The sequence below is a fragment of the Ambystoma mexicanum genome, chromosome 1p (genome assembly GCF_040938575.1).
Source record: "Ambystoma mexicanum isolate Mex_15411 chromosome 1p, UKY_AmexF1_1, whole genome shotgun sequence".
NCBI lineage: Eukaryota > Metazoa > Chordata > Amphibia > Caudata > Ambystomatidae > Ambystoma > Ambystoma mexicanum.
In genome coordinates this window covers 707,739,384-707,764,565 of record NC_090921.1, presented here as the reverse complement: position 1 = coordinate 707,764,565, position 25,182 = coordinate 707,739,384, and the positions used below count along the sequence as shown (strand labels likewise).

The window sequence follows — 25,182 nt, the reverse complement described above, 5'->3', positions numbered from 1 at the left end:
GAACGAGGCAATGTGCAGAAGGATGCACAAAATTAAGTCACTCAGGCAGAAGAGACACACTGTCCCCTGTCGGAAAACATCCACCAAGGAGTGGAATCACAAGTACTAAACAACATGTGCACCTTAACTACGAATATATAGAAATTAGTAATCATGACCATAAATGCAAGAAGTTGAATGACCAATGTAGGAAATATAACAGGGGATATAGTAAAAGCTCTGATACTTATAAACCTAAATATGTTCACAAAGGTTGAGGCCAAGTCACGCACACCTACACATAAATTCACAGTTTAGATTTGCACATGATCCCGAAGCAAAGGGCTAAGAAGCACACCCTATGAAGTCATGTAGTTCCATCATGATAAAGGAAGGACATGTGCTAAAAGGTGCAACATGTTTCCAACAAGAAGTCGCAATATTACCTGTTAGTTGAACCTGACACCTGTTAGGATGGTTTTTCTGTAGTCCACCTAAAAAGACTTTATAAAACTATACCTTGGGCAAAACAGAAACTCCAACTCTTAGTTTAAGGCTGTACCATCTCAGAATATATTTGGTAGCAATGACAGAGCAACCAGGCTTATTTTAAAAGGGAGAGAGGGCTGAAAATAGGTACAAAGAACGTGTATCATATATATGGTCCAAAGAAAGCCTGATACACTGATGTATTGTCAAAATAAAGGTTTATTTTATATATACATAGGTAAAGAGAATTCTTTAGAAAGGTAAGTACTATTATAAGGCATAAACACAATTATAAAAACCAACACAATACTTATGGTATGTAAACCAAAGTACAAACCTCATCTAGAATAGCAGTATGCAGTTCAAGGTGAGTAAAACCTAGTGTTACATAGCAGGCATCTCTGGCCATTGGAATCAGCTACAGTTGTCTTCTTTTCTTTTTCCTCATCAGATTCAGCTCCAGTAGTCGACTTATCTTCATCTTCCAGATCCAGACCATTTATCTAGGAACCCAGTCAATCAGTACACATGCTCCATTCCTTTACGGCCAGCTAGCCTCCCAGTTAGGACATGTTCGAGGCAGGCATGCCAGAAGACAAAGGGCTACGATTCCCGTCTTCACAGACATTCTGGAGCCTCAGCGGGCTACACAAAGGGTTCCCGCTGAAGACAAGAATCAGACCAGGACCCCCCACCCCCTTCCCAGGACGGCAGAAGAAGGACCAGGAAAGGAGAAGCACACTAATAATTGTGAAAAAAGAAAGAAGCCACCATTCTAGAAGAATGGTGACCCTTCTGTGCATTACTGCGGCTGGTTTGACAGCCTACGAGTTAAAATCACACAAATGTCGGTAGAACACGTCTAGTGCGACCAGCCATAATAGTAAGCTTGCCACTGTAAAAGAAATGTTACAAAAGCAGCATGAAAGGGGATACTGTGTATCTCCACAGCACTCCACATAAGGTGGGGTGTGCTGATCTCACTATGGGGATCGTTGAAAGGATAAAAAGTATCCTACCCTTGGGAACGTGAGGGAGATTTAGCATAAAAATTTAAATCTAACCTAACATCACCCAAGGCTCAGAATGATCAGAAGGTGCCAACCCGTTGGGAATCAGATGAGGTATTCCTTTTGTTGTCGCACTTTTTACACCTCACAAAGTGATTGGTCAATTAAGGTGAAAGTAATGCTTTCAGGAGCACTCAACGTGAAACAGCCAATGAACAACTGAGTTGTATGTTGCAAATAGCTAGCATGTGGTTATCCAAATTAAACAGGAGAAATTGGATAACCCCATCATTAGATCATTGTCAAGAAGAAGCCATTAGCATGGTCGCAAGGGATAGGAAAGGACAACAGGGCGAGGCATTGTATAGAATCCCATATGGAATAGCAACCACTGTCCACTCAGTGAATATGAATTTACATGTACTTTGAAACAGTCTAAAACGTAACCTCACACCTCACTATATAAACCGCCATTTAATGATGTAATGTTGAATGATTCGTGCATTGTTCCCGGCATAGGCTGAATGTAATACTTTTTTTATTTTCTTGCTTCTCGTGCACTAAATTGGTTCATTGGATATTCTTTATACAACTCTGGTTTGGGCCTACCTTACAGTAGCGAATCTGAATATAGAGACACCACACATATGAGCACCAGGAACAATGCTGAAACCTACTACGACGCAGGAACCGGGTACTTCCAGCCTGCACCTATAGACACTTCAGGGATCTGATCTTACCTGCCTCTCTCGCTCCTCCCATAAACCTCAATGCCCCCTTTCCTTGAAGAATCATGCCCCAAGAGTCCACCAACATGGCATAAGGTTCGATGTATAAAACCACTTTGCATTGCAGTACATTACTCCTGTTATTATAGGGTAAACATATATTCTAAATTAAAAACGTGACCAGCCACAAACATAAACGTAGGACTACCCGAACCAATTCCCTCAAACCCCCAACCCCTAAACCCCAACCCACCCTGTAAATAATGTGCATTTCCAGCACTGCTCCTGGAGTTAAACTGTGCGATTTGGCTGAGCCTGTAAGCCTGCTTTTACTCTAATTCCTATTACAGGCCTTGCTATATTGTTTCACACTCAGTCTTAAGAACAATCAATGAATTCATCTTGCTGCTTAAGTTGGGGGTTCGAAGCCACCCTGGGATGGCAGAGACATGGTGTTAGAGATTATCTAAAATTACCAAACTGTTAAACATATGATTTGGCTTATAAATGGTGTATTGGATTGTTGCGTATTTTGAGGTCTCCTTCACATTCCCCAAAACCGGGACGAACAGGAGTGTTTAAACTTAAAAACATCTCTCTGGACGGGGGACAGAAGGCCTGATTCGGGAAAGCCCAGACTGCTTCAAGCCACTCCTGATGACGTGGAATCACGTGCCAACTCTGTGATGTCTATAGCACACCAGAGAGGTGCGTTTAATGAGCTGCGTTTACTTGTTAGCCAATGAGCATCCGCCTGTAACAGATTTCATTGAAATGTTTCACTTTGAGCGCGTGCTTCAGTAGAAAATTAAACGTCACCTAAGTCACGGCAAAGTATTCCATCGAGCCTATTTTTCTATGTTTTCTGGTAGTTGTAGTCCTGCATTTACACTATCAAATGCAAAACTACAGGTGTGTGAATTAGAAAAAACAAGACTGGACTATGTGCTGACACGTGGCTTCGGGAAATCAGATTGGTTTCTTGTTTACAAATAACTTCAGCTAATAACTATTGCTGGGCTCTACAGCATGTATGGGACATGGCAGGGTGAACGCAGTCCTATCCTGCAAAATAATTGGGGATTAAGACAAGCGACCAGGGTCGTACTGGCCCATAGGGCAATAGGGCAATGCCCGAACTCAAAGCGCAAAATGCTAGCGTGGGCCAGTTTTTTGGGTCAAAGTGGGTCCCTTTTTATGGCCAATGAGGGCCAGTTTGATGAGTCACTTCACCAAGCAGTTAGTCGTTTTGACCATTGTTACTGAGTGAATAGTTTTTAAAACACACAATTTGCATCACATTTTATCAAAAAAACTCCCCCTTGGGTACTCCTCAAACAGTCTGTCACAAAAGGAATGAATCACCATTTGCAACCGTGGGCCACTTTTTAATTGGTGCCCGAGGCAATTGTATGCCCCAGTCCGAACCTGCAAGCGGGCAGCGGGTTATAAACACACCTCTGCCGCAAATGCATTGAACCAATGAGCAAGCTGACTGGGATTTGGGCCTATGCCTTGCGGGTTACACACAGATAGTTACAGAAGGCAAAGTAAACCACTGAACTACATTCGCTGGATTTGAACTTCTAAGATGCAGCAGGATCCTTAACCAACTAAACTACCTTACCAGAAGTTTAAAAAGAAGAAAGAGCAAACTGTTTTTGACTTCTGTGTATTTAACAGCCCATGGGGCCAAGTGAACAACATTATGTGATTGTGAAGTCGGTTTTTTAATAAACTGATTTGGAGGGCTACACATCATCTCCCAATAATGGATTGGAAACAAAGGGCAACATTAGATGATGCTGTGAGGGAGGCGCTTCACATTACAGAGACAGCAGCCATATCACTCTTGCAAAGTGACCAGACTGGACCACGCTCTTTAAACACTGGCTTCATCATCATGCGTATTCGGGATTTGGAAAGAATGTAAAAGCAAGCAGCTAGATTTCGCCTCAAATTAAAGCAGCTTGGCTGCGTGACATCACCTTCCCTTTGGCTCCCACTGGAAGCCAGAAGCAACTTCCAAATCTTATTCTCAATGCACAAAAGACCTCAGTCCTCCCACATCTTTAATCTGAAAAATATAGAACCAGGACCTTGGGAGAGAAAGGTCCCAAGCACTGGAACACCTCCGATCCGAGGCTATTGTTAATGTTAATGTTAAAAGTAGTTGTACCGTGCACCGTCACCACCGGAGTGGTCCCCAGGCACTCTGACGGATATGAAAAGGGAGGGGGGGGCGAAGAGGGGGTTAGTAGGGCATAGAGGGAGTAGGAGAGTGAGAGCTGCAATGTCTTGTTGGCAGCTTCAGTTCGGTTTGCACCGTTTGCTTGAGTGCGGTTATTGGGTCGGTGTGAGTCTCCATGTGCTGTTGATCCGGGTCATGTGTTGTTTGTCTGTTGTTGCAGTGTGATGAGGTACATGCGGATTGCTCTGCAGAGAAGTGGTTGTGTGAATTTCTGTATGCAAAGTGTATGTGGAAATTGAGGTTTTTGATATGGGTTCATTTTTTTTCTTTTCCTTTTCTTTTCTTTTTTTACCCCGTCTTTCCTCCGCATCTTTGATTATTTTTGTTTTCGGTATTGTCATTGGTCCGCCTAGTTGGCCGGTATGTTGATGGGTGGCAGTTTCCTCTGTTTACTTTAGTGCTTTGTGTACCTGGCTGGAGCAGGTGTGTTCCCCCACCGTGGGGTTGGCGATGTTCAGGTTGGCGGATTTTGGTCCCTCCCTGCCAATTCCTGTGTGGGGTACTTACCTATGATGTTTTCTCATGTGGATTAGCGGTATATGGACAGATGTCCTTTTCCCCACCCTCCTGGTCCCTCCCTGCCCATTCCTGTGTGATGTCCTAACCTACCTATGTTTCGTCTGTGGGCTAACGCTATACGTACATGGAGTCCTTCCCCGACCTCTGGTTAGGGAAGATTAAGGGGTGATGGGTTCCCTCTCTGGGATTCTTGTTTCCCGCTGTGTATATGCTCCCTAGTCATTTCATTCTGGTTTTAGAACAAAGAGGCAGGTTTTGGGTAGTTTTCTGAATTGAAGATGATTCCTTGTGTTGCGTATGTTTTTTGGTAGCTCATTCCAGGTATTGGTGCCAAGTGGGAGAAAGACGATCCTCAGATTTTTTTTTTTTTAAGAACTCTGCACCTTAGCCGTGGATTGCTCTGTGCGTTATGCACATAGATTTGAATTTGATTCGCAGTTTTATTGGTTGCTAGTGTAGCATTGTCAGTGTGGGGGTAATGTGTTCTCTTCATGGTAGTTTGAGCAGGAGTTTGCCCACAGCATTTTGGGTGCGCTGGCGTATCTTTAACAGTCATTCTGGTAATCCTAGGTATAGGCTGTTGGTGTAGTCTACTCTGGACATGATGAGTGTGATGATGGTGAGTGTTTTGTGGGTGAAAGAGAGGATTGGAAGGATGCTTTTTACTGCCTGCAGTAGGACGAAACATTGCTTGATTATAGCGTTTACTTGTGGCTCAAGTGTTAGTTCGTTGTCCATCAGAACTCCCAGGTTCTTTACTATCGTTGATGGAACTGGGGCTGAACCAAGCTCCTTTGGCCATGGGATTTAGTGATTATTTTCTCCACTTTTGGTTATGGTCATTGTTTCTGTTTTGCCCGGGTTAAGTTTGAGGTTGTTTGCGTTCATCCAGCTGTAGAGTTCTTGTAGGCAGCGTTCCAGCGTTGTGTTTTCTTCTTGTGTGTCTTGTATTTTATAGACTATTTGTGTGTCGTTGGCGTAGTTGTAGCATGTGAGCCTGTGTCTTTTAATTAGCTTGATTAGTGGAGCCATGTACATATTGAAAAGTAGTGGAGAAAAAGATGATTCTTGTGGTAGTCCGCAGGTGGGTTCCCTTAAGATGGATTTGAAAGGCTGGATCCATTTGGTTTATATTCTGTTTGTTAGGATAGATTTAATCCACAGTAAGGCTAGGTCAGTGATTCCTATTTCTTCCAATCTCCCGATGAGGTTGTCGTAGTTGACTGTTTCAAATGCTGCAGATAGATCCAGGTATTAGAGCTGTGCTTTTGTCTCAGTCTGCATTCGCTTTAGATCGTCCCAGATTGAGAGCAGTGCCGTTACCATTCCTCTCATCGGTCTGAAGCCTACTTGTGCCTCATCCAGCAGTAGCTGTTCTTCTATGAATTCTTGTGTTATTCTATAGACATATGTTTTGAGCAGTTTTGCTGGGTAGGAGATGTTGGAGATGGGTCTGTAGTTGGAAAGGTCCTCCACGTTGCCTGATGTGTCCTTGAGGAGTGGCTTAATCTATGCTGTTTTGAAAAATCGTGGTACTTTCCCTATTGAAATTGATTGGTTGAAAAGGTTTCTGTAGTATTGCATGGGCGTTCCTTGTGTGAAGGTGGATTTGTGTATGTCTGGGGGACAGGCATCGATGGGGAGCCTGCTTTGTTGCTATTGTTTACCAGCTTGATGAATGTTTCTGCTGAGATTTGGGGGAAGCTTCAGAGTTTGTTCTGGCGATCCTCTGGTGGGTGGGTGTGTTACATGTTGAGGTTGCCTGGTCTACTTTGTATGATCTGTTGGATGGTGCTGATTTTGTTTTTGAAGTGGTCTGCAAGGTCTTTGCATAGTTTCAGTGAGGGTAACAGTGTGTTGTTGCAGCCAGGGCAGTTCTCATTTTGTTTATGATTTTAAACAGTTCATTTTGGGTGTTGGGACTTTTTGTTGATTCTGTTGTCAAAGTATTTCTTATTAGCCTTTTGGATTTCCTTTTTGTAAGAGTGGATTTGACAATGGAATTCAAATGTCTTGAAATGGTTATTTTTATTCCTCCATTCTAGTTCAAGCTTCCTGTTTTTTCTTTTCAAGGCGCTGAGTAGTGGGGTAAATCATTTTGCTGTCACACTTCTGTGCAATGGGGTGAACGGTTTTTCTGGGTGATCTTGTCTATTGTGCTGGTGATCCACTTATGGAGTAGTTTTGTTTTTTCTGTCAAGGTTAGCTTCATCCATTGTAGTTGCGTTGGTTTGTTGATTTCCAGTAGTTCAAATAGGTTGCTAATTTTGATGGTCCTCCAATTTCTTTTCATGATAGTCGGTAGGTAGTTTGTCGGGTTCTTTGGCTGTTGGTGTAGCTAGTGTGATCACAAAGGGGGTGATGAGTTGGTCGCTCCAGAGAATCTGTAGTGGTGGTGCCATAGTAATGAGGTTTTTGTTGATGAAGATTGTGTCTAGTGTATGTTCAGCTGCGTGATTTGCTCCTTTGACTAGCTGATGTAGTTTCATTGTCTTCAGTTGTTTGGCTAGTGATTTTTGTGTGTTTGTGGTTTCTTCGTCAAACCAGATGTTGAAGTCACCAAGGATTATCAGGTGTTCCTGTTCGATGGCTAGGTTGGTGATTGCTTTCGTGAAGGCGTCCAATAAGGTTGCATCGTATGTCGGTGGTCGCTATACCAAAATACATTTGAGGTTTGTTTTGGGGTTTGTTGATAGGATTAACCACATGCATACAGAAGAAATGACGTTTGCTTTGGTTATGTACATTTACAAACTCGCTCTATGACTATTCCATCTAGGTTTCTAACGGCTGACCCTGGTATCATCATACCAATATCCTTTTGTGTGCATAGTTTATAAAAAACCTAAATACATTGAAAATCTACTTATTCTTTAGAATACTTAGCTATACCTTGCAGTATTTCAAATCAGTCAAGTTTGTGTACATAGCACCTTGAAGTGACAGCAGAGTTGCATGTTGGGTGGTTTATAAAAAAACAAAATAAATTAAAGCCATACCTATTCTTTGGAATACTTAAATGCATCTTGTAGTATATCAGCAATCATTTCGTTCACAGGGGCGATTTCGCTATCTGCACTGAGGCACCTCAATGGCAGTAAATAAAGCATCCTCTGGATCCTCTGGGCAGAGGTTAGATTTGATCTCATGTGGTGCATGTTATTGGGCAATTGTGTGTTTTTGATTTGCAGATTGGGCACTTTGGATCATTGGGAAACCAGCACCTTTAGGCAGACTCCTTGCAGCCTTGCTCACTTGTGGTAGGGACTCCCCATGCTGTGGTGTAAACCATTATCTTCTGTGGGGACCAACCGTGACACTGGTTCTTATCAAACATTACTTACCAGAAGAGTGAAGAGCGGTTTCAGGCCCCTTTCTCTTTAACCTCAAATAGGGGAATGGACAATACACAAAAGTGGTGTACAATTTCAACCCACGGCACCTTTGTGAGCGCTTCCTTGTTATTGTATTTGTATTTTGTATGCATTTCATTTATATAGCGCTTTATGCCAATGAGCTTTAACAAATTTAAAAACGTTACACAAATAATGCATGAATAGTGTCAGGTATGGAAAATAGTTAAGTGTTAGAGGTAGAAAGCAGATGGTCTTTCAAACGAGTTCCGAAGAGAGAAAAAGAGGAAAGATATATAATAGAAAGTGCTAGGGTGTTCCAATGTCTTGGAACAAGAAGCGAGAAGAAGCAAAAGCGGGAAGGTGCACGGGGGGCCAGGGGTAGACTGGGAACCAAAAGAGGTCCTGGAAATAATTTTCAAAGTGGTCCCATATTACACATTTTGAGCAAACCCACCCCTTTTCCTATGAGTGAATGTGAAAATAAAATATAAAAGAGGCCCAGGGTGCAGAGGCCCACCGAGAAATCTCCAGAGTAACCTGTAGGCCAGTCCAGCCCTGGGGGGCGGAGGGGAGGGCGAGGGACAGAAAGAAGGAACTGAGATTGCAAACAGTGCATGAGAGGAAAATAAAAGACAAGAGCAGAAAGATAGGGAGGAAACAAGCCATGTAAAGATTTAAATACAACACAAAGAAAATGAAAAATTAGACGGCCTTAAAACTAAAGCCAGTGAAGTGAGGAGAGGGAAGACAAAATAGAGTGACAAGGAGATAGGCCAAGAAGGAGGCAAAGTGAGGAGTTGTAAATGGAACATAAGGGGGTGAGTTGATGGGTAGTAAAACCCAGTAACAAAGAAGAACATTTATCAAATCTGGAAAAAACAAGGAACGTAAGCATGGGCATAGTCGCACGGAAGGAGAGGAAGAGCAATGCTTTCCCGATGTTATAAAGCTGGTAGCGGCAAGTGCGAGCAGTGACAGAAATATGAGCCGAGAAGAAGAGTCAAAAACGAATGCCATGATTTATAGCAGATGAAGATAGAGGTAGATTGCCAAGAATAGAACTAAGGATTAAGGTGAAGATAATTATCTGACATCCAGTGTTGGATGGCTAGTAGACAGCCAGAAAGAGAAGAGAGAAGACAGTCATTTAGGGAGGAGGAGAAGAAGATTTGTACGCCATCATCATAAAAGTGATGAGAGACCGAAAGACGTGATTATAGAGGAAAGAGGAATAGTGTACACAGAGAATAAGAGCGGGCCAAGTACAGAACCCAGGGGTAGACCATACTGAAGAGGGAAAATAGGAGGAATAGAGTTAGCCCAAGAAACCGATTAAGTATGGTGGGAGAAATAAGAGTGAAACCTGTCAAAGCAGCAGTGCGAAAACCCAAGCGGGAGAGAGTAGAAAGAAGAACAGAGTGGTCTACAGTGTCAAATGCTGCAGACAAATCGAGCAAGACAAGAAGGGAAGACTGCTTGGATTAGCTAAAGGATATTAAGGAGTTGGTGACATATAGGAGAACCGTTTCTGTCGAGTGATGTGGACGGAAACCAGATTGGAAAAAGGGGAGAAGAGAAGAATAGTGTTGTGGGTACCGGTAGGTCATTGGCCTAACTACCATTCATTTAGAGGATTGAAAATTCAAGAATGATCATCATTTTATCTATTCAAATTTTTCTGATAACTCAGTATAGGTTAGACGTGTCAACACACTTTACAACAGGAACATGGACTGGGACCATCAACGCACACCTTAGACATTTCTCTGCCGACAGTGTGAGTCTGGTCCTGCCTGGTCTTTGTATTCTGATATTTCTTTATTTTTTGCATTTCATACCGTTAAAACTAATGGGTTCGCCGAATGATTTATCATGAAAGGTGTACAAAAGAGGCATTCAGACAGGTCTGCATTACACCAAGAGTTGCTAATGGTCCTTTGTTAATTCTATCAGTAAAAGTACACAGCAAGATTGGCATAGAGTGGTCACATTTCACATCCACAATGCAAATTATACAAGACATTTAGTGTTGCATTTGGATTGCTCAACTACAAACAGTGGATACAGATATCTTAGATCCAGCAGGTTGTTAGGGTCTGTAGAGACCAGCGCAGGCACTTTGGGACAGGAGACTCTACCATTTGGCTCTCCAGATGTTTTGGACAACAACTCCCATCAGCCCCAGCAAGCATTGTCAATGGTGAACGATCATGGGAATTGTAGTAAAAAACATCGGGAAAGCCACAGGTAGCATACCCCTGTGTTAGGAGGAAAATAGTTGCCTGGGCACAGGAACACCAGCCAGAATGTAGTTGTGCTGGCTCTTACCTAGAAAGGACACAGTGGTAGATCACTACTAACTGACCCAGTGCAAGAGAACTGGCTGTGAATTGTGGTCTCTGAAAAGGAACAAGTGAGGCGGCCTTGGACCTTGCAAGGAAATGTGGGAAAAGGTCCCAGATACATTTGTGTGTTGAAAGGTGAAGATGGTACCCACTTCTTTTACACATGGAACCTAACAACCAAGGCGAAGAAATCCAGCATCCCACATTACCAGAGGAATCAAGCCAAGACCACTGCTAACCATGGAACTCAATCTTGTTTCAGCACTATGCGGCCTTGACAAAACCCTGCCAGTGATTTTATTTCAGCTACCTGATAATGTGGTCACAGGCACTTGCATGGGGTCAGGAGAAGCGCTGCTTCCCTGTTTCTGCATGACCTGGCAAACTGCCTTATGTGTAGATACTCCTAGTTTTACATGCAGATGGACTGGAGCACAGAATGGACTGGGGCAACCTCCTCCTTGGCTGAAGGACTAAATAACTGGGCCCCCGCGAAACAAAGAACACTACACGGGTTGCTCTTCTTCAAAGTCCAGGCAAGATAACCCATTCACTAATCAGGCGTTAATGGCAGCTCCTTAACTTGAGGCCCGACTTCCACCATGATGTTGTCCACAAATCAAACAAGAGCTTTTGAGTGGCAAGAAGGCAACATGTAACGCTGTCGCCCATAAATAAATAAATAACTAAACAAAAAGCACCCACTAATTTCACAGTTCTTGGGTAGCAGAGGTGGCTATGCAGAGGATAGCGCTACCTGTACATTCGCCACTCGAGAGTCGAGGGTGCTCTGGAGTTGTAAGGATTCATTCATTATTACCAGGAGTGATTGATGGTTATTAAATAAGGTAAGATAGGGTTCAGCAGAAAGACTCTTTCTGGAAAATAAGGATTTAGGGCTATTTCTGGGTATTGCCCCAAAATGCCCCAAAATACCCCAAAAAAATGCTGAATGCAAAATGACTGCACATTCGGCATGATCTAAAATGTTGAATCCCATTATACCGAACAGGGGTGTCCCTCCCTGTGTTCAGTATAATGGGAATGGGGGTCGTGGGGTGTCCCCCACTTCCAATTCGGGGAGTGAGGAAACGAAGAAAACAATAGGTAGAAGAAAAGAAAAAGGGACCCTGTGACAGAAGTCCCTGCACACATTAGGGGAAGGAGACTTACGTCGCAGGTGGACGAGGGAGCGGGAGTCGGGGATAGGGCAAAGCGGCACAGTGCAATCCATGTGGTCACTGCCCTTCTGTTTTCAAGTTTGACATTTTCGGCTTGGGTAAAACAGAGTGCGCAATAATTACGTAGATCCTCTTTCTAGACCACGATCATGATGTGTTTAGATGCAAGTGGGGTGGAGGTAAGTTCCAGGGTTTAGGGTCACATCCCAGGAAGGAGTGGCCTGAGGTTAGTTGCTCCGTGACGCACATAATATCCAGTCATAGCTCCTTCCTGCTGTGCCGTGACCATCTGCCGGCAGAGATAGATTGGCCACTGGTATTTCAAAGACATGAGGTTGAAGGCTTTAGTGAGAATCTTAAAAAGGAAAATAAAACCTTATGGGGTGAAAGACAATGCCAAGAGATCAAGACTGGTATCATGCTACCAGAAAAGTGGGTGCCAGAGACCCGTTCATAGCCCTTTTATAAGGGCCAACTGGTTTTTGTCAAGGCTACTCAAGAGCGTGTTCTCATAGTCTAATTGGGTCAATACTTGTTGACTGCACAGAGAAATGGAAAGCAGACTGTGGAATGACATTTTATAGGGTCCTTACAGGCAGAGTTGAAAGGCTCGTCAGGACAACATTTTGCTGGGAGAAATGGGGCGGTGTGGGTCAAAAGAATAAATAGGCATGAACTCAGCTTGCAGTGTATTTAATTTTAAGTGACGTTAGGACATTCATCTCAGCCAACTTTCCAACAGGCGGATCTGATGCCATCCTTACTGTTACCATTGGTTACAGTTACGTTATGCATTGTCTGCAGATTGGTTTATCATCAAGTGCATGGCTCTGGCCATGGCTCCAGGCTTCCACGTACGTGATATACGTGTGGAGGAGAAAAGGGGCAGCCTTTTATTATTATAGCTTTGTAGTTATAGCTTCTGTGGGAAAGAGGTGAACCAGTCAATGGATTGGACATTGGTAACAAGCCTTCATGGTGTTAAGGAGTCTCTCGCCTGTATAGACGGTTGCAGAGAGGTTTAGTAGGATTGCCAGCCCTGTCTCTCCTTTGTTTATAATGTGAAGACGATCAGCATGTGTAGATTTAGCTTTTCGCACTATAAATGGACAATTGTAAGTGCACAGACTGTACTCATATCGAACTTCCTGGGATTTTGAGTTTTCCATGGAAAGTATTGCAGAGGGGAAAAACAGCACTTGCCCAAGGGGTCACACACAAGTAACTAGCCAACAATCCAGAGGGCACAAAAGCCCACCCAAGATTCCGACTTACTTCTCCTCCTCCAGGCTCTGCCTGTACTGCTCCTCTGAGCCCCACTTCCTCCTCATTCTCGCCACCATCCCCTCCTCCTCACAGGACTTGAGCTTCTCCTTCGGCAAGTCAGTGGGGAGACAGCATGTGAGCTGCTTCACGGTGCCCCCGAAGATCGACTTCACCATCGCACCCATGGGTGGGAAGTTGCCTCAGTTGAAAGAAACAGACCTGGAGTTAGACAGGGAAAAGCACACGGGTCAGAGATCCAGTAATATGGCGGGGTTACCGCATTCACAGCGACACCTAATGGCTGATATCATCATTCTTCTCTTCACTGAAATGAGAAAGGTTGGATTTAGACAGTGGCGGCTCGTCAATAATGGGCGACGGGGCATCAACCCGCCCATTTTGGACGAACTGCCACTAAGCCCTCCCTTGTAGCTGAGGGAGTGCGTCCTTTGCTGGCTTGAACTATCAAAAGAAAATGTGGTTTCCAATTGAAAGTTTGTACCAGGCCCATGTCAAACGGGCCTTGTAAGACCAGGCGCTTTGCATACGCAGCCTTGCATGGCCCATGTGGGGTGCAGGCTGGGGGTACTGCAGCTCTGAATGTGCACATACAGAGCTGCTGAGGCATCTGCGTGCATGTACGGGAACCAGGAAGCGCTCCCCGCTTCCTGTTCATGTTGTGCAGGTGAGTGTTGTGGAACGTGGAGGAGCGGTTTTTGACCTTGGCTGCAGATAAGAAAAAATATATATATGCGTAGATGCATGCACGAAAGAGTGTATGTTGTGTGGGTGAGTGTGTGGATGAGAGAATTAATGTTTATAGGTGTGTCCATAAATGTGTATGGATGGGTGTGTGGGCCTCTGATTTGGGGATCTGGGGTGGTAAGGGGTGCCCCCAAATCAAAGACCCACTCACCAGCATGGTTAGCGGCACTCACTGTGCTGTTCAGCGGGCCTTTGATTTCTGGATGATACCGAGGCCCGCTCAGCAGCACAGTGAGCAGCACTTACTCTGCTGGTGAGTGGGCCTCTGATTTGGGGCCGCCCTCCAGATCAGAGGCCTGCTCTATTTGGGGATTCGGGGAGGAGGGTTTGCATTTTTTTTACCAGATGGCAATTTTATCAGAGGCAGGCCCAGTAAAAAGAATGCCAAGTCAGAGTCAGAAAACATAACCAGACTGGCTACTCAAAAATGCCAATCCAGCAATGTAATCTTACTGTAGCATGGCATTATTTACTGCCCATCATTTTGTTGCAAACATGATATCATATTTGCTTTAACATTGATGCCCAGTGAACAATGACATGCCAGAAAACGTAACCAGACTGGCTGCAGCAATGAAGTCCAGTCTAGCCACATAACAACACTTATTATAAATGATAAGTGTAACTATGTGGCTAGATTGCCTTTGTGGAGTAGCCAGTCTTGCCATTTATTACTGTGGCATACTTTCCAGCTTACTCAGGAATATGACCTAAAACCTTGTTACCCATTTTACGAGACTCTGGAATTCGTAACTGTAATATCACCTTCTGTTATCTTTTAAGAGTGGAGACCCCATAGTTTGGCTGGACGTTGAATTATAGGCAAGGAAGAGGGTTCTATTATCTGCTAGTCACTCAGACACATGAACAGTATATGTTTCATTGGGGAAAGATGATTTGATCCTGTGCTTACACTGCTCACAAGAGGTGTTGCTAGGAGAGGGGGGCTATAGCCCCAGGTCTTTTGGTTTCAGCCCCAGATAGAAACTCAGGGGTTACAACCAAGAAGGCTACCTAGACCCTAGTCCTGACAGTCCCAAAATTAGCATAGCCCTGGAATCTTTTCCAGACCTAGCAACACCCCTGCTGCTCACTGTTGTTTTTTATCTATTCGATTTTATGTTCTATTTGTTGATCTTTTTTCTATGAAGGATATACTAATGTATTGTGCATCATTGTTTGTATTTTGATAAATTTTTATGAATCCTACTTTTATGACATTCTCTGCATGTCAAAATAAAGTGTGTTGACTAACCAATTGTGGCATGGCATTTTTTTTCTGGGCATCTATGATAATGCAAGCATGATAAGTGTTAGTACATGGCTAGACTGGCATTTTTATGCAGCCGGTCTAGCCATTTCTTGCTGGGCATTTATGATAAAGCAAACATCATCATTGTTATTATGTGTTGGAAAGGAGTGTGTTCTTATGTGCATCTACTTGCATGTATTGGCATAGCCAGCTTGGACATGGATACGTATGGTAGCATTACTGGCATTAGGCACAAAGCGGATATGAGTATGTTTTTATATGGGAATCCTGGCATGTATAGGTGCAGTCAGCATGGAAATGTATGGGCACAGCCAGCGTGAACATGTTTTCATATTGGCATACATTGTGGGGCAAGGCATCATGGAAATGTGTTGGGAAATGCTTCTGAGAACTGCTGGTGACTTGCATCTATTTGATTTTGTTTATGTGTTACTATAGTGGGCGAGGTAAGAATAATGAACGAAACAGCAAGTTAAAGGGAAAGGGTTCATTAACTTAATTGAAATATAATGACAAGTAAGTAAGGGGGAAAAGCGAGCCCCACCAGTCGCCAGCCCATAAGCTTGTTTTCCTTCAAACCGCTGGCAAAGTTCCATAGCGCTCGTGAGAATCCATGGCCCCCGCAAAAGCGACACAGGCGCCTCCCGAACGCTCATCTCGTGCTGACGCCTGGTGGAAAACAGATGGAATCCTACACATCTCCCTTCCTTTGTCTCTCTAATAAATATAGAAGATTTCTATACGAAATCCATCATGTAGTGAGGTCTGCGAGTAACTCTTCCCCATCTAGACAGACGTGCATTATCTGGAGTGGTTTTTGGCAAGGAAAATTTGACATTCCTTTATCCCTCACGACTCTCCTCACACAACCTGATTCACTGACCAACTTTGCATTCTCGCTGTTAGCATTCTCCTTGCCAACTACACTCTTATCATCCTGCACAACTCGGTCACTATGTGGCTTCACCACACACACCTTTTCCATATTCCAAACTCTCCCGTCTTCCACTTTCACTGCATGTCTGAATACTTCGATCACTCCTACAGGTTTCGACCACTTACACGGCCCATCTCTCAGGACGGGGGGGGTGTTGATCCTTACAAAACCTCCCACCGCTGGAGATACTGCCTTGTTACCATGTGGTACAAATTGGGAATTTCTTTCTCACATACAGATCCAAAATCTTTCTCCACATCAGAATTCCTCTCCATCCAAGACGGTACTAATTTGGTGTTCGACTTCCGTCCTCCACTTAATTCAAATGGGGATAACCCCGTAGTACAGTGCGGAGTGAAACGGTGAGCAACCATTTTTTTTCTCACTGCCTCCTCCCATTTTAACCCATTCGACCAGGCCCATCGAATGGCATCTTTGAACACTGTGTTGAACCGCTCAACTACTCCATTCGTCTTGAGGTGATAAATTGCACTCCTTTTGTGCTCAATGGAATTCTTCATACAGAAATGTTCCCATTTCCTTCAAATGAAACGGAGCACCATTGTCAGTCATAATGCTTTTTGGGAATCTTTCTCTCCCACAAATCTCAGACAAAAAATCAGTAACTGTTCTTGCAGTGATACATGGCATGATCAATACTTTCACCCATCTTGTTAGTAAATCAATTACCACTAAACAAAACTGCTGTTTGCCCTCACTGTATATTGGACCTAAAACATCCATACCCAACTCATCCCAGGGTTTTCTTGGAATTTCTGTCATCACCATTGTGGGATGTCTTAACCCACTAATTCAAGCCCTGCAACATCACTGTGCATTGCTGGCAGCAGAAACATCATAATGGCTGCCGGAAAGCATGCTGCTCGCCAGAAATCATCAGAAAGTATGCAGTGAAAACCTGAAAAATAAGGCCACCATCTACTTTTGCCTATGTCAGTGGTAACACAGGAGACCACTGCCAAAACCCATCATGTGGCTGTCCACAGAGCAAAATCATTGCAAAAGAAACAAAGCTGTTTTCAAAAATCCGTTTTTATTTGGTGTCAAATTTGTAGAAATCATGGCTTACAAACCCCCCAAAAAGACCCAACCTCCTTGTTGGGTGGTCAACATCATTCTCCTTCTAGAATCTACATAAATATAAGGTCCACAGAAGTGTATCTATATCTGAACAAATTTTGAGGATTGCTTGCTGGAAGAAATCTGTCAAAAATGGGTGTAATACCGTTACTCACCTCTACCAGAAACCGGCGTTTTAAAACCATTTTGTGTAAAGTTGAACATTGAACCCAAACTATGCCAAAGAAAGACTTGCTATCAGAAGCCTAAGAGGTGGATACAATTTAAAACTATATTCTGAAAAGGCTTGAAGCAAGAAATTGTTTAATGTATGTGTTAAAAATGTGAGTTATATTATAAGAAAAGACAATTTTTAAACATTGGGTTAAGAGTTAAGGTTTCCCACACTGTGTTCAAACGAATTCCACGCCTTCTCCCTGGACAAAGGAGACTTACCCCTGCCCTTGGCTAAGAGATTGACAGGCTGGTGTCAAAAGGAACTGGGAGTGGCACCCTGGCCTGTTGCTCTGAGTGCAGACAAAAGAGGCCTTGAGCTGAATAGAAATGCTAATTCGGGTGTGACTGACAACAAACTGCTGGCAGGAAGAAGGACATGTGACCCTCTGAGTCATCCCAGCTCTGGAGGCGGACCAGACTGAAATGTGGATTTAAACATTGGATTAAACATATGTTTAGAAAAATGCACTGAACTGACACAAATGTGAAACTTTGAGATTGTTAAAATGAAATATTCACTCACAGTTTAAGACTAAGCTGGACTCCGTGCGATGTTCTGAGACCAAACCCCGGAATTATTCATATTGTAGCTACTGTGTTTATGCCAGGAACCTAACAAATTACAGAAATGTGCCCAGATGGGGGGTGAATGCATGTCTAAAAATTGGTGCAGAACTAATATTGAGAAACCCACCAAAAGCGCAAAAAGTGGTGTTTTCTGAACCAAAGCTCTTAGGAAGATGAGAGTTGAACAGAAAAGTACCTTAGGCAATCTGTCATGTAAATTATGTAGCATCAACAAGTTGTGCACCTTGTAAATATGTTTTTTATGAAAAATAAGATATACTGTACATAGAAAAGGGGAGGGTCTTTTTTCCTAAGCCATAAACATGACACAGGATGACACGCTGATCCTTTCTCCAATCAGGGGACAGGGAATCAAGTAACCAATCAGATCCTTAGAGGGTTGGGAAGTGTAGAATCAGCCTCCCCACCCGCTTTGGAAATACATAAATAGGGACTGCTGAGGACACATAGGACACACACTTTCCACTTCTCAACTGATTTCTTGGCGAAGCACCCTGCAGGAAGATCCAAGCTCCAGACATAGACCAGAACTTAGAATCCAGACTTCAGAACTTTGAAGCAGAAAGGCCTAACCCAAAAGCTGAACCTTTTTCAGCAGGCCTTCAGAATCTTTTGCAACCTGATTCTAACCCCTAAACTTCCACGGGGCCTAACCAAACTGTTCAACAGCCGGGCTGTGCTGTTTTGCTATTCTAGCCAAGAACCTTGCTAGAACCCAAGATCCAGATCAGTCCAGCAGAGCTGTAACCCAGAACCCGTCAGATCCAGTCCAGTCCAAGAGGCCGCGCAGAGCAGAGTGCCTGAGACCTGTCCGGTGCCGAGAGAATCCCAGTCAAACCCTTGACCAGATCTTTGACGGGGCCCACTCCATTCCAAAGCCATAGGAGTGAGTATCCAGTCTAGAACTGCACATAAACAATCTCTTAGTTTAGGTAATCCCATTCCATCCATTTCAATCTGCCCAGAACTGCATTATAGAACCTCTTTTGTCTATCCTAAATTCTCCTGTCCTCCACATAATTCTTATTAAATTGTAGGGATAATCATCTATGCGCTGATATTTTTTCAAGTGTCTTGATGCACAACAATCAGAGCGGAAGGCACCCTGTTTCTGGTGGTTGTCTCGTTGGCTATCTTGTAGTTTCATAGCTCTTAGTATAAATCCATATTGATTCCTAATATGTAAAGCGCAATCTGTCATTTTGAATCTTGACTTTGTTTCTGAAAAATCTACCTTCACAAAAACCTCTGTGACATTTGAACTGCACATCCTAAAACCAAAATTTAACTGTCCTTTTGAGGCTAAGATCCTAAGCCTTCCAACGAACCTAAATCGACATTACAATTCCTTATAGTTTTTCCGAATTGCAATTTATCTCAATTTCAACACATGTCAGAATAGCTGTTTCTTGTTTGCAACTGCTGAATTTCGTTTTCAATCTGATCATCATTCATAATCATTGCTAGTGTTGACCTGAACCACTCCAAAGTAACTCCCACTAGTGCTGAATCCCATGTAGCGAATTAAAGTCATTTTAGCATTTTTCCCTTTCATTGCCAATCACATTCAAAAGCATTTTTGCCTGTTTTAAATCATACCTGTTCTCGCTAAACTTGCTGGGGAATTGGGATTGAACTGCATTGTTGATTGTATCCCTGAAACCAGTGTGCCCTCATTTCCATCTCTTCATATTGCATAGGGGGGAAGTGAGTAGTCACAGGGGAAAGAGTGATCCTATTGTCTTTTGTGGAAATCATATCTAGTTTTATTTCTGTGTTGCATTTTTACTGTATAGCATTTCCTTGAACCCATACAAAGTATTCTCTGCTACCTTATTCTCCTATTCCGACTCCTAACTGATTAAAGAGATTGTTGATATTGTAATATTACCCATTGCTGATTACCGTTCATATTCATAAGTGTGCTATTCAGATATTATTCTATTCATCAAAGTGTGATATATATATTGTTCAATTCTTCAAATAAACCTTTTAATTTGCAAAACAAACCTACTTCTTGGCTCAGTGAGGTCGGGGAGATTCAAAGAGAGGGGTGTTATATAAGGGTTCATCATCCAGATTTAAAGAACTTTGACATAAAAATATATAAATAAGGGCTTCCATTGGGCATCCCATACTAGGCATTGACTTAGTTGGAGTGCTGGATTGAAGTCACTTACAAATTGGGGGCTAGTAGCGGGAATTCTGGATTAGATCTACCACTTTTGCAGCTTAATACAGTGTGCTAACTAATAGGATACATAAATCCTGTTGGGCTACCATGCTGTGTTACGCTGTAAAAGCACCCCTCAAAAAGGAACGCTCTCAGAAAACGGTCTGTTTTGCAAAATAAAATAATAAACTTCTGTAAGTCAAGAAGGAAATCAATTTCCAGAATGGCGACATTGGTAGACATCTAGATAGCCAGAGAGCACCTTTTGCATAAGTTGTTTGTGAGAGGTGAATGGACTGAGCAGGACCAGAATGTGTGGTTTCAGGCACACTGCAACAGGGTTAGATATCTGGAGAGATCAGAGTCCCTTACATGTGGCCCTGAGTGAACTATATATGGCCCCTAAGGCTAAGGCTATCCTGGCACAACAAGAGTGCCAGGATAGCGGCATATTTATATTTATATATGGGAGCCTGTGACTGTTCACTTAATTAATGAATAAATAATACTCTGAGCCAGTGAGTAGTTTGTATGGATTATAAAGAGAACCCAAATATTTTATTAACAGATTTTTCTTTCTCTTTCAGGTTTACTGATAAAGGATACGTCTTTCCGGTAAGAATTTCATTTAGATCTTTCTGTCCTTACTTCTTCTCAGTATTTTCTTTTCTTGTAATGTTCTAACATATAACAGTTTCTAAATTGTAGTTCTTCTTTCTTTTCTTCTTATCTGGAGCTTTCAGGCTATACAATTTTCTCTCCTGTTCTTAGTGTCCTTTAACACTGAAAGGCAGTAACGCTGTAAGCGTTTCTGCACCTTTTTAAAAGGGTTCTTTCAAATTATGTCTCTGGCCTTCTGAATGTCTAGGATCGTTCCCTTTCACAGCTAGACTGATGAATGACCCTTCTTCTTTTCAGGAGTTCATTTAACGTGTTTATCTTTCTTTGAGATAAGGGACAACTCTCTGTTCATTGTTGCCTGACGGTTCGCTTTCAGCGACTGCCTTCTACACTTGCCTGCCTTGTTATGGATAGTGCAACGGCACCTTCAGATTCACTTTGTACGGCGATAACGATCGCCTTTTCCCCAAGTAAGCCTCTTCAAGCGGTTCACAACACCGCAACCATTTCCCTTTCGACCGAGGACAACGTTCGCCTCATGTCCATTAAACTTCACACAGTAAAGCGCAACGGCGCTAGTATTCCCCACTTCTTATAACGATAACAATCGTCAATTTCACTTTGATTATCCCCTTCAGCTAGCGCAACGGCGCCTATTTTTTATAGCGTTCAAGCAGCGACACATTCGCTGTTCATGCCAGCATTCATTCAGTCGTATCCTGCTGTAACTCTCACTTCCTTAGATAAACATTTGCACGTTTCCCTCTTTCCGTGCTTGGTTTTCACTTACTTATAGTTCTCTATGGGAACAACGGTCCTCTCGTATGAGGATGTCTTTCGTCGTGCGAAACGGCGCAAACAATCATATATTTCCCTCGACGACAACGGTCACCAGAATTATTGTTAACCACTTTGTTGGAGCACAACTTGCTGAAATAACCTCGAGGGTCAAGGTCTCTCCAGCTTCTTCCTCCCTGTTTCACAGCCTCAGTATGCCCAGCAATAACGGTTGTTCTCCGGCTCTTCTTCCCCGACGCTTGTTCCCTAGGCAACCAACAGCAGAAGCAAACATTAGAGGAAAGTCCATACATGCAGGACTTCCTGTATTTACAACTTAGGTGTCTTTCCATCATTATGTCTGTAATTCTAGGCAAGTAGGTATCCACATTGTCACACCCCCTCTACTAAGCCCTTACGCTCGGGAAGGGTTTCAGCTCTGGACAAATAATCAGCTTGTGTTAGTAACTTTCCATGTTTATGAACGTCTTAAAGGAGAAGGGCTGGAGGGAAAGAAACCACCTGAGTAGTCTTTGGTTTGAGTCTTTGTTACGGGCAAGCCAGACTAAGGGAGCATGGTCTGTTATTAATGTAAACTCTCTTCCAAGCAGATAATACCGCAGAGCATCAATGGCCCATTTGACTGCCAAGTACTCTTTTTCTATCGTTGGATAACTTAACTCGTGAGGTAGCAATTTTCGACTTATAAATAGTATTGGTCTTTCCTCCTTTACCTGGTTTTGGAATAATACTCCTCCGATGCCTGTGCCTGAGGCATCCATATGAAGGAAAAATGGGGCCTTAAAGTCTGGACAATGTAAAACAGCTTTATTGGTCAGTGCCTCTTTTAATTTGTTGAAGGCTTGTAGTGTTTCGCTTCTTTGCCAAGCCTTCTTTGTCAAAGAGGTTTTTTTCAGCAAATCTGTTAGCGGGGAGGCCAATGTAGAAAAATGTGGGATAAACCTTCTGTAATACCCTACAAATCCCAAAAAGGCTCGTACTTGTTTTGGAGTTTCTGGGAATTTCAACTGCTTGATAGCTTTTACTTTCTCCTCTTGTGGCTTGATAGTCCCCTGACCCACATAGTATCCCAAATATTTAGTGTGAAACGTGGCAACATGTTTTTTTTTAGGATTTATGTGTAGCCTTGCTCGTCTTAGTGTTTTGAGTATGTTCTCCAAATGCTGCAGATGGTCCTGCCAGGTTTGGCTGTAAATTATGATGTTATCTAGATAGGCTCCGACATACTGTTCATGACCTCTTATAATGTAGTTAATTAATCTTTGAAATGTCACTGGAGCCCCATGTAAACCAAAGGGTAACACTGTGAACTGATAAGTAGGAGTGGCAAACGCAGTCTTTTCCTTATCTGAGGGTAATAATAATGGGATCTGCCAGTAACCCTTGGTTAAGTCAATAGTGGTCAGGAACCTGGCTTTACCTAGATTATTTAGTAAATCCTCTATTCTTGGCATTGGGTAAGCATCGAATTTAGAAATTTCATTTAGTTTTCAGAAGTCCATCCAAAACCTCACACTGCCATGCGGCTTTGGGACTAGGACTACAGGTGAACTCCAATCACAATGGGATGGTTCAATGATCCCTAGATCCAGCATTTCCTGAACCTCTTGGTTAAAGGCCTTTATCTTTGTCTCCGGTATTCGGTATGGTCCGAGTCTTACTATGGTCTCCGGCTTGGTAACGATACGGTGATGAGTTAGTTTAGTCCTTACCGGTAGAGAAGAGAATATTTTCGAAAAACCTTGTAACAGGCGAGTTAATTCATTTTTCTGAGCAGACGTTAACTCTGAGTTAATGTTCAAACCTTCCAGTCCTATTCTCTCCTTGAATTTTGGAAAATGTTCTTTTGGTGGTACATAAAGAGTTATCATGGCCACGGTTTGGACTGGAGGTATCCATTTTTTTAGTAGATTTACATGATACGTCTGGTAAGGTATCCTACTCCCAGGTTGTCTCACTTTATATGTCAAATGACCTAGTACTTCTTGAATTTCATACGGTCCCTTCCAAGCTGCTAGCATTTTGTTTTCTGACGTGGGCACTATCACTAATACTTGTTCTCCTGTTTTGAACATACGTAACTGGGATTGTTGATTGTAATATCTCTCCTGTGTTATTTGAGCTTGAAGAAGATTATCTCTGGCTATGGCCTGCAGTTTCTCAACTTTTTCCTGTAATTCAGAGGCATACTCTGTTAGTGTTATCTCACGATCCGGTTGCTCCTCCCAATTTTCTTTCAGTATATCCAACAGAGTCCGTACCGGCCTTCCGAACAGTAACTCAAAAGGTGAAAACCCTGTTGATGATTGTGAGTGTTTCTTAGAGTCATCAATATCCACGGCAAGACTCTATCCCAGTCTTTATTTTCTGGAGAGGTAGTTTTCTTTAACATTTGCTTAATGGTTTGATTGTAGCGTTCCACCAAACCATCAGTCTGTGGGTGGTAAACTGCTGTCTTTAGATGTTCAATTCTCAGCGTTTCAGACTTGCTTAAGGATATTGGACATGAAATTTGAACCACGATCGGTGACAATCTCTCGAGGAATTCCAACTCGTCCAATAAAGGGAATCAGCACATAACAAATTTGTTGAGTATTTGTAGCTTTTAAGGGAAAGGCCTCTGGATATCTGGTGGCATAGTCTACAACTACAAGGATATATTTATGGCCTCTCCTTGTTGGTTCCATTGGTCCCATGATATCGATTCCTATTCTGCTAAAGGGTTCTAGGACAAGTGGCATAGGTTGTAGTGGTGCCTTCTTCACATTGGCTCTGTTCTGTTCTTCTTTTGGCACTCCTCACATGATTGACAAAATCTGACTACTTGATTATATACTCCTGGCCAGTAGAACCTGTCTAGAATTTTTTTATTTAGTCATCTTCTCCGAACCCAGGTGCCCTTCCCCAACTTGTAAGTGAGTGACTTCCAGGACGGTCTTGTAGTATTTCCTGGGAATTAACAACTGCTTCAGTTCCTCTCCGTTCTGAGATTTGCTCAGTCTGTACAATAGTCTCTTTTATGAAGTGTGGACGTTGCCCCAGCGGGTCTTCTAATGCCCGTTCTCTGGCATATTGTAGTAACGGATCCAGACTTTGAGCAGATCTAAAGCTATCTCCGTCCTCGTCTAATTTCCAGTCAACTGCTACAAGGAAAACATTCTTGGCTTTCCATTCTTGCTTTAATAATCTTTTTATCGTTTTACTCTTCTTTGTCTTGAGAGATGGAGTAGGTATTTCTTCTTCATGGAAAGGGCCATTTCCAACCAGCTCTTCTCAATTTCATGGACTAATTTAGAAAATTTCGGTATGTCCGATCCAATTAGTAAGGGTTTGGATAAAGTGGGTAATACGGCAGCTCTCACCCCCATTGTTTCCCCGGCCATCTCAATCAGAACTTTCTTTGAAGGATAAGCCTTTATATCCCCATGGATACATCGAATAGGTATTTCCCCAGATGAACAATAACCTTCACCTACCAGCTCCAATGTTACAGCCGTCTGTAGGCTCCCTGAATCGACCAACGCAGTGGTAGCTTTTCCATCTACTTTAGCATTACAGGTGTACAGATATTTTGACTGCCTTCCTG

General features: G+C 42.9%; 1 protein-coding gene across 1 annotated transcript in view; it reads right to left on the bottom strand.

Annotated features, from left to right (window-relative positions):
* LOC138579855 (complexin-3-like) overlaps positions 1 to 25,182 on the bottom strand; it is a 123,473-nt gene that overhangs the window by 46,987 nt on the left and 51,304 nt on the right. The window contains exon 2 of the mRNA XM_069650087.1: positions 13,134 to 13,343. Coding sequence (XP_069506188.1) covers positions 13,134 to 13,309 — 176 coding nt within the window. The 5' untranslated portion in view covers positions 13,310 to 13,343. The remainder of the gene's footprint in view (positions 1 to 13,133; positions 13,344 to 25,182) is intronic.